Genomic DNA, 10,911 nt, shown 5'->3' on the forward strand with positions numbered 1-10,911 from the left:
TTTTTTGTGCCAAAAACTTGATAATCTGCAGGTCACTTTGTAATCTGGGACATATGTATTGGGCCTAAAAAAGCCTATATTCACCATTCTTTATGCATGCAAATCACAATATAACCAATTTTTAAAAAGCATTCTGAAAAAAAATTACAAGTACAGAAATCGCAATAAGGAAATGTATATTTCAATATCAGAAAAAAAAATTATTTATGTACACAATCTATTGTGTTAATTCATTTAAATCTATTAAAAGTGTTTAATATTTGTTTAACATTGTATTAACATTTTAAAGAATCAACTAAAATTTAAGCAACAGCAAGCAACAATTTAATAAATGGATTATTCAGTCAGTTATTCAAGTTCTCCATTCTATTAAAATTGTGGCTACTCGGGGAACAAACACTCCTTGCAGGTGAGATACCCATCATCATCTATCACACCATTTTCTTATGCACATGCTTTGTAATACCAGTGTGAGAGAGTGTATGTGTGTGTGTGTGTGTGTACAGAACATTGTCATCTGGCCTGGGCGCAGATCCCCCTCCTGCTCAGTGATTTGTTCCGTTGTATATACTAAACAAACTGGGAATTTGGGAAATGAAATTAACTGTTTACTTCATCCTGATACCTTTGCTTGCTACTGGAATACGTTTCCCAGATTCCATATCAGCTGGTTTAGCTAGCTGCTAGCTACTGCGAACTTGCTAATGTTATAACCTCCAGTAGTCCACATTAACACCCATTTCTTATTATAGCATATATATAGCATATATATAGCTTATAAAGTCCCCAAATACATATTTCCTCCATTTGAAGACTGTCCCAGATTACCCAAAGCATGCTGTCCCACATTCTCAATCATATTTGATAATGTAGGACAACAAAAAAAATGTTTGAAAGAAAAAAAAACTAAAACACATTTTCAACACTTAAATACATATTTTGTTGCTTGAATAGATCACAAACATAATTTGACAACAATTAGGAACACTGTATTATTTATGACAGATTTATGTCCTTAACATTAATCTAGTCAGACTCCTATGTTCTGCAAATACATTGCAGATATGCTCACTGAATATAAACCTAACAGACCACTCAGATCATTAGGATCGAGTCAGTTAGAAATACCAAGGGTTCACACAAAACAAGGGGAGTCTGCTTGTTATTATGCCGCCCACAGCTGGAACCAGCTTCCAGAAGAGATCAGATGTGCTAAAACATTAGCCACTTTTAAATCTGGACTCAAAACTCATCTGTTTAGCTGTGCATTTATTGAATGAGGTCTGTGCGATGTCCGAACTGATTGCACTGCATTTTATGTATTCATTGTATTTTATGTCAAATAATTTTCTATTTTTAACTGTCTTTAATTTCTTAATCATTTTCAAGGTTTTAAATTCCTTGTTTTATTTTTCTATTAGATACGAAGACTTTATTTCCTTGATTATTTTCCTTTCTTTTATGTAAAGCACTTTTAATTACCATTGTGTACGAAATGTGCTATATAAATAAACTTGCCTTGCCTAGTGTCACTGACTTTGCCATGCAATTCCATGCGATTACCCGAATTCACCCTAATTATATATTTACATGCACCATGGTCAGACTGACTTTGAGGATGTATTTGTAGAAAAAAGTTTTCAACTGAACAGAAACTGAGAACTGGGTTGGTGAAAGGTGTTGGCAGTTAGCCATGGCATTAAAATGAGTGAAATTTGACACATGATAGTAATAGTCTATACGTGAGTATTCGTAGCGCAGTAAAGGTGGGTGCAGGACTCTCTCATTTAATATAGGCCTACTAATACATTAAGATTAATATACATCGAATTTCGTTACGGTATTATAGCTTAAGATAACTTTTAAATGTCAATATCTATTTTACGTTTACAGAACGACTTTAATCCGCGATGTTTTATTCACTCAATGTTCATATGGATCCCGTATTCCGCGTTCATTTTAGAAAGAAGTTATTAGATTTCCTGACGTACATTTGACGCACAAAACGCACAAAATGAATCGGCTGTGGCAATACTACACTGATAGTGTCAGATGGCACTTGTTTTACTTCAGTGAATATTTTAAAAATAGGTTTATTTTTGAAAGTCAATTTCTGTAGATAAAAATCCTTTCTTTTTATTCAGATCCACCTGTTGTGAGCATTACAATGGGAGAAGACGTAGAAAAGGGAAAGAAAATATTTGTTAATAAATGCTCTCAGTGTCACACTGTTGAAGCTGGAGGCAAACACAAAGTTGGTCCAAACCTAAATGGACTCTTTGGTCGCTTGACCGGCCAAGCACCTAGCTACCATTACACACAGGACACCATGGAGAAGGGTGAGTGGTCACAGGTCCTGACAAGCCGGTATAGCTGCACATAGAGGAAATACTTTCTTTGTGTAAAAATATGCAAATATGCAAACAATGTAATGCTTTCAGTTTAAACTTATTTGTGACCAAATATTGTATCCTGATTCAGTTCACACTAATAAATTAAGAAATAAATCAAGAAAACCTATTTAAGCATTGTATTGCGGCATATAAAATTTAAAACTAATCCAAAACCGCAGCAGGCTAAGACATGTGGGTTTACACTGAAGACGCGTCACTCTGAACCATTGCACATGATGGGACGTCTTTATTGTTCCATTTCACAAGCTTAGCAAGAACCAACACTTACTTGAATTGATGCATTTCATAAGCCGTGCAAAGATACCTCAGACAGTGCAGAAACAGAAGATGATAATGGCGACGGTCAACAGAAAAGTTTCTCCCACACGCTCACCCTGCAGCCATAATCCAAAACACCAACCCCACACAGGTGAGCACACATGCATTAATACAGACACCACACCCCCGGTGACACCCACAGTAACCAATGACGTCACTATGCACGTGCACATACACAACAGTGTAGAAAGAAAAGGAGGAAATATCAAAAGACTAATCAAACTCAAATGTATGGCTCCTACATTCCGGCCCCAAATTATTTCATAGTAATAATTGACCACCAGAACCACCTTGTGGGAGACAGACATCAAATCAAAAGGCAAAGTGAACTTTTAGTCCTTTAAAGTCAAAGTTCATATCCGCTGTATCCACAGATCTTCACTGCCCCTCCGCTTCCTGCAGAAGGCAGACTTTAGTTATTGGTCTGTTCAGATAACTGGTATCACCTTTAACAAATACACTTCTAACCAGTCCATTTTTGTCCGGAACAGTATCCACAATTCTTCCTGTAATCCAAGTATTGCGAGGTGCCATATCATCCACTAACACGATGAGATCTCCTGGAACAAAGTTTCTTTTAGCAGCATTCCACTTCTGACGCTCCTGAAGTCCAGGAAGGTACTCCTTCACCCAGCGCTTCCAGAACAAATCCGACATATACTGCACTTGTTTCCAGCGACGACGAGCGTAAACATCCTCCTTCTCAAATAGTCCTGGTGGCAACAACGGCCGCGACTTAAGAAGAAGTAGATGGTTAGGAGTCAACGCCTCCAAGTCTTGAGGGTCTGTTGATGCTTTTGTAATTGGACGGCCATTAACAATCGCCTCTACCTCGCAAAACACCGTCGCCAAGCCTTCTTCGTCCAGAGTCTGAGTCTCCAAAATGGAGTATAGCACTTTACGAACTGACCGGATCAATCTTTCCCAAACACCTCCATGGTGTGATGCCGCTGGGGGATTGAAAACCCATTTCACGCCCTTTTGTAACAGCACGTCATTTATGAGGTTATGGTTCAGATTCTCAATGGCCTCCCTTAATTCACGTTCAGCACCCACAATGTTAGTACCATTATCTGAGCGGATTTCAAGAACTTGACCCCGTCTAGCCACAAACCTTCTAAAACCATTGATAAAGGAGTCTGTATCCAAAGATGAAAGAACTCCAAGGTGTATGGCTCGCATCGCCAAGCATGTAAAAATGAGCCCATACCTCTTGACCACACCTCTTCCACGTTTAACCTCAAATGGTCCAAAGCAGTCCAAACCAACTCGACTGAAAGGAGGCTCATCAGGAGTTATCCTACTGTAAGGAAGGTCAGCCATTTTCTGATGTCCAGGCGAAGCAGACAATCTACAACAGATAACACACCTAGACAAAACCTTTCTAATGGCAGCACAGGCACCAGGAATCCAATATTTCTGACGCAGATGAGAAAGCATATGGTTTCGTCCACCATGACCGGTTTCTTGGTGTACATGACAGAGAATAAGATTGGAGATGTGTTGATCTTTAGCCAATATAACTGGATGTTTTGCTTCAACTGGCATAGCTGCTCTACTAAGCCGTCCTCCAACCCTAATGAGATCACCATCCAGGATCGGGTTAAGCTTGTAGAGGTGACTTGTCCTCCTTACACACTCTCCTTTCTTCAAGTTGGCCAGTTCTTCCCGGAAACCTTATTTTTTGACAAAAACGGATAATATCTAATTCTGCTGCAACCATATCCTCCATGGACAGAACATCCTTTGGCACTTGAGCCTTAACACCTTCCATCTGGACCTGTAGCACTTTCCCCAGCTGCTCGGCACCAAGGTCTGATCCTGAAAGAATTTCTCTCAGCAGCTTGCGATGTCGCACCCGGGACAAAAGCAAAGTCTTAAAAACCTGAGAAGCCAACCAACAGCCCTTTTAAGACGAAGCCAAGAGGAAAAGTAATCAATGAGCTTCCCCACTGGACTGACATGCTCTACTTGAGCAGCGTTCACAACCACAGCCCTGACCTCCGGGTCTACAACAAAAGAGTCTCCCAGGGTCTCAGGGGTTTTTGGGCCAACTGCTCTCAGGCTCATGAAGAAACTCAGGACCACAGAGCCATGCACTAGTCTTTAGCAATAACTGAACTTTAACACCTCTGGAGGCTAGATCCGCAGGGTTGGTTGATGTATTCACGTACCTCCACTGAGATACGTTAGACATTTTCAATATTTCAGACACTCTATTTTCTATGAAGATTTTAAATCTAGATGTCTCGTTTTTTATGTATTTCAGAACAGAAGTGCTGTCTGTCCAAAAAACTGACTCTTGGAGGTCCATTTGCAGTTCCTTCCTCCACAACTTATCCATCCTGCTAGCCACCACCGCAGCAGTCAGCTCCATACGGGGAATGGTGACAAGTTTTAGAGGAGCTACTCGTGCCTTTCCCATTATAAATGCACTGTGAGTTCGCCCACAATCGTCATGGAGCAACAGGTAAGTCACAGTCCCAAACCCCTCCTCACTTGCATCTGCAAAGTGGTGGAGCTGAGCAGAAACAAGACGACCACAGTCCACAGGCTTTATACACCTACTGACCTTCCAATTTTCAAGGTCATGAAGGTCTTCCAGCCAAGCCATCCTTTCTCCAGCAACCGAAGAGGGCAAAGGATCGTCCCATCCCAGACGTCTCCTGCAAAGATCTTGGAGGATTTTCTTGGCAGACAAAACAACAGGTGCCAAGAAACCAAGAGGGTCATAAATCGAACTAGTCACGGACAAGATTCCTCTTCTTGTGAGTGGGTGAGGTTTAAGTGTGATTTTAAACTTGAATGAGTCAGATTGGACACACCACTGTACACCCAAAGCACGCTCTAAAGGCAAGGCATCACTATCCAAATCCAGATCTTTCACCTCTTTGGCCCGCTCCTCCTGAGGGATAGTAGCGAGGACAGTGCGTCGATTACTAATCCATTTCGTGAGCTTAAAAACCGCCTTTAGCACACAAGGCACCAAGCTCTTGCCATAAAGATACTGCTTCCTCTTCAGAGCCAATAGACACCAAACAATCATCGACGTAGAAATGGTGCAGGACAGTGTTAACTGCCATAGGACTGAAGCACTTTCGATTGTCTTCAACACACTTCCTCAGAGCGAAACAGGCACAGCTAGGGGAGGAAGTAGCACCAAATAGATGCACCATCATTCTGTACTCCACTAACTCCTGACTGCAATCTCCATCAGGCCACCACAGGAATCTCAACAAGTCAGAGTCTTCAACCGGCACCCTGACCTGATAAAACATGGCCTCAATATCTGCCATGAGCACCACAGGTTCCTTACGGAATCTTGTGAGGACTCCCACTAACAAATTTGTGAGATCCGGTCCTTGAAGAAGCTGTGAGTTCAAAGAAGTCCCCTGAAACATAGCCCCACAATCGAAAACTACCCGCAGTTTTTTCTTTTTAGAATGATACACCCCATGATGGGGTATATACCACACCCTTCCATCACAACGGGCAAGTTGCTCAGTTGGAACCCTCTCTGCATAACCATTAGTCAGCATCCCAGACATGAATGTGATATAATCGGACCGAAAAGACAGATCTTTATTCAAACGCCTTTTAAGACTCAATGCACGCTGTTCCACAACTATCTTATTATTTGGCATTTTGATGTATCTTTGTCTTACCGGCAGACCAATACTGTAATAACCATCAATGAGCTTGGCAGACTCTGAGACTGACTCAATGAAGCGCTTGTCCTCCCTTGACAGACCAGGTTGTTCATCCTGCAGAGTTTCAGGGAAATCCACCTTCAGCTGTTTCTCCCAGAGCTCATCAAGCCTCTCCACTGAGATCTGATTGACTGTGATGTCAGTCTGCAAACACTGATCATTGATCCGACAATCTTCTCGGAGTGGGCCATTCACCGTCCAACCCAGAATGGTCTTAATTGCATAAGGGCCCCCGTTCACTGCACGAACCACCTCCCACGGCTCCAGAGCTTGAGGGACGTTAGTGCCGATCAGAAGGTCCACATCAGCATCAATCTGTGGTATTTGTATGTGTCTCAGGTGCAGCCATCTTTGAAGGTCTTTCGAGCATGGAATGTTTCCTCTATGAACAGGCATGCTCCTTTGAGTAAAAATCTCAGGAAGGTCACAAAAGCTGTCCGAATCCAACCCTGCAACTTCCAAGTCTGACAGCTTATAACTATCCACCACCTTCTCTTGTCCCATAGTTCTAAGGAGGATTCCCAGCTTCTTCCCTGTAAGATTGAGCCGGTTCATGAGTCGCTCTGTACAGAACGAGGCGGTACTCACTGGATCCAAAAATGCATATGTGACCAAGGTCTCTTGCCCCCTTTTGGATTTCACCTGAACAGGCAAGATAGAAAGCGTACAGTCCTGTTTACCGGCCCCAGTCAAGCCACTGGACTGAACAGACACCACAACACCTCCTCTGGCAAATTCCAAGCCACCATTGGCCTGAGTCGAACTCTTTTGTTTTGCCTTGGGGTGGAAATGCAACAATGTGGGGTGCCTATAATTGCATACTCTACATATTAGACGTTTTCTGCGATCTTTACTCATGTGCCCAATGCACAGACATCCAAAACACATACGGTTCTCCTTCAAAAAAGACAACTTTTCATCTTGTGTCCTTTTATCCAAAAGAAGGCAGACATCTAACGAATGCCCAGCTCCACAAAACACAAACAAACTTTCACTAAAGAGTTCTTCTCCAATTTATTCCCAGACTCCACTTTCTTCTCAGCGGGTATTACAGCAGTGGCAAAACTACTGCCTCTAGCCTTTGAACTAGTTTGAGAGTGAGACTTAACCATTTTTAATCCCTTTCCTCCTGTCGCAGGTGTATCTTGTATATTTCCAAAAAGAGGGTCACTTGCTACCTTGACTTGTCTCTCAACAAACTCCACAATATCCGAAAAAGTAGCTCTTCGATGAAACTTCTCCTGAATAGCACAGGCCGCACTTCTCCAATGATCCCGCAGCTTATAAGGCAGCTTTTTCACAATGGTTTGCATATTTGCAGGCACGTTCAGGTCATTTACAGCGGCCCCCATAGAGTTGCAACATTCCTGCAACAATAAACTATAGGCTCTTAAAGCACTGACATCTTCAGCTTTAACCATCGGCCATAAAAGCACCTTATCCATATAGGCAGAGGCTACTTTGTATGGATCGCCAAAATGCTCCTGAAGCAGTGACTTTGCCTTAGTGTATCCATGAGATGGAGGCAGATGTTGACAGCTTCGGATCAAATCCCTGGGCTGACCTCTTGTATACTGTTCGAGGTAATACAAACAGTCCTTCTGACTTTGTGTTCTTCCTTCAATGTTATGTTCAAATCCTCTTATGAAGGTTTGATACTGCAATGGATCTCCGTCAAAAACTTGTAGGTCTCGCTTAGGTAAGAGAAAAAAGTGACTGTTGTTCAACCAATAAAGATGTAATTTCATTTTGCCTTTCCAAAACTTTGAGAAAACGCTGATCAGAATTATTCACTGTTACAGGTGCTGGTACATATGGTAACTGGTAAGCACCTTCTGGCAGAGTGGACATACCAACCCCAGTCACAGCAGCGGGCAGAGTAACCAAAGTGGATGGACAAGCCCGAGTCACAACAGCAGACTGCTCAATCTTTTTATATGTCTTAGGCCGCACAGCAGCATTACCAGAAAACAAAGCTTCCCCTCCAACCTCTGCAGCCGATGATTGAGTGTTGGACTCAGGCACAAATGTTGCAGCGTCATGGCTTAACTGTGTTCTTTTCCCTCTTTTCAAATAGGAGTTCATCCCGTCTGATTTCACAGAAATGTTAGACGCACAAGATCCTTCTGAAGCCTTGAACACACTTACTTTAGCCATAGATGCTGCCAGCTCCATGTCCAGGTCCAGCTCCTCCTTCTTTCTCTCTCAACAGTTCCTGCTGCTCCTCCAGGGCATGCTTCTGACTCAGCAGCCTTTGACGAGCCATAAGAGCTGCAGTCTCCGCCTCAGCCCTTAATCTAGCTGATGATGTAATGGACATAAATTTACTCGCCACTGAACTGCATTTATTTGACCTCACTGACACATTAGAAACACTATCCCTTGGTCTAATATCATCTTCTACTGCCTTTTCCACTATTTTAGATATACGTGCCTCATCATTGGAAACAGATCCTAAACATGGTGAGACAACGCGTTCCTCTAATATGTCGGGTGCCTCCAGCAACCATTCATTTGTCTCCTCTACAAAGGCAATTTTATGTTCTTCCACACTGCCAAACCAAGCATTTTGTTTTTCTTGTTCTTCAGGTGGGAGCATAGGGACCACAACACCATGAAGATGACTTGCTTCTTTAAACAAGCTCGATATATTTTCAAGACATGACCGTATTTTCTCAGCATTATCAGCACTTTGCTTTAGGTCTTTAATTTCTCTTATTGCACCTTTAATCTTTCTTATTTTTACTTGGCGTTCTTCTTGGAGCTTTTCCAATTTATATTCAAAGGCCCTAGGTGTAAGTGTTATTTGTCTTTTATCAATTGACCTGGTATCATTCAACTCCATTTTTCATTTACAAACAATCCAATAATCACAAATATATCCGCTAGTGACACTAAACACAGCGCCCCTTTTATAACTTGTGTTTCCACGTAAACAAGGTACAATGCGTTGTCTTTGATTCCCCCTAACTTCCAATGAGGCTAAGCTAAACTCAACCCTAGTCTTCTGTGCATACTAGCGGTGGGTATTTATGTACCTCAATACCGATAGTCTAGAACCAGACAAACCGTCTTAGAACCAGAACTACGGCGGCACTCCCAAGCACAATGCTTCACCCGCTTGACGCACGAACCAAAACACTACCAAAAACCCCAAAACAAACAAAAACCAGTACAATCACCTTATGCGAAAGTACCGCTGAGCCTAGCAGGGAATACAATCCGTCATTGACAAACAATGCGCCACGTTTATAAACGTGTACCTTTTAATAAAAGCGACTGTGATGACCAAATAAGCATCGTAACAGCAGATTTGTTAATGAATGGGCTTTACGCGAGTACAATGTGCATTCACGTCTATCGTTTACCAGCTACAACTTTGAAAGCGATCTCAAACATCCAATGTTATCCCAGCAAAACGTTTCCGCGCTTCAACAAATTTTCTGTCGACAAATATTGCGGCATATAAAATTTAAAACTAATCCAAAGCCACAGCAGGCTAAGACATGTGGGTTTACACTGAAGACGCGTCACTCTGAACCATTGCACATGATGGGACGTCTTTATTGTTCCATGTCACAAGCTTAGCAAGAACCAACACTTACTTGAATTGATGCATTTCATAAGCCGTGCAAAGATACCTCAGACAGTGCAGAAACAGAAGATGATAATGGCGACGGTCAACAGAAAAGTTTCTCCACACGCTCACCCTGCAGCCATAATCCAAAACACCAGCCCCACACAGGTGAGCACACATGCATTAATACAGACACCACACCCCCGGTGACACCCACAGTAACCAATGACGTCACTATGCACGTGCACATACACAACAGTGTAGAAAAGAAAAGGAGGAAATATCAAAAGACTAATCAAACTCAAATGTAATTAAACAAAACATTGCTTTGGTTGATTTAGGTGTTGTTTGGAAAGAAGACACACTTATGGAGTATCTAGAGAATCCTAAGAAGTACATTCCAGGGACCACGATGATCTTTGCTGGGATCCGGAAGAATGAGGAAAGGGTTAATTTAATAACATATTTGAAAAAAGCCACATCATCCACTTAAAACATGTTTTCTCACAGTTTACTCATATATTATTAATATTTTTTAAATAATAAATAATTTCAACCAACAAGTGAATTAATTGATATATATAATTGTAATTGTAAGTCGCTTTGGATAAAAGCGTCTGCAAAATGACTAAATGTAAATGTAATATATATATATATATATATATATATATATATATATATATATATATATATATATATATATATATATATATATATATATATATATAATTAGCATTAATAACGTTTTATTATGAATGAAAGACATTTCTTACTGATCAACTCCTGCACCTTATAATTCTCCAGTCCACCAGCAGAGTTCACTGTTACCTCAGTAGTAGTTCATGGTTATTGTAACACCTGCTCAGATAAACTAATCACATATTCTGAATAT

The 10,911-nt window shown here is 41.3% G+C and overlaps 1 protein-coding gene across 1 annotated transcript; it reads left to right on the forward strand.

Moving 5' to 3' along the window:
* Positions 1 to 1,636: 1,636 nt before the first annotated feature.
* Positions 1,637 to 10,512, forward strand: LOC109112241 (cytochrome c-like). Its single transcript, XM_042745509.1, has 2 exons — positions 1,637 to 2,339; positions 10,361 to 10,512. Exons 1-2 carry the CDS (start codon positions 2,168 to 2,170, stop codon positions 10,510 to 10,512), a joined length of 324 nt encoding a protein of 107 aa, XP_042601443.1. The 5' UTR covers positions 1,637 to 2,167.
* Positions 10,513 to 10,911: the final 399 nt, after the last annotated feature.

The sequence above is a fragment of the Cyprinus carpio genome, chromosome B19 (assembly GCF_018340385.1).
Source record: "Cyprinus carpio isolate SPL01 chromosome B19, ASM1834038v1, whole genome shotgun sequence".
NCBI lineage: Eukaryota > Metazoa > Chordata > Actinopteri > Cypriniformes > Cyprinidae > Cyprinus > Cyprinus carpio.

Excerpts from the sequence above, each read along its gene's own strand:
- LOC109112241 (XM_042745509.1), top strand. The coding sequence starts at position 2,168 with ATGGGAGAAGACGTAGAAAAGGGAAAGAAAATATTTGTTAATAAATGC. Across the intron at positions 2,340-10,360 it reads ACAGGACACCATGGAGAAGG|GTGTTGTTTGGAAAGAAGAC; the intron begins GTGAGTGGTCAC and ends TGGTTGATTTAG.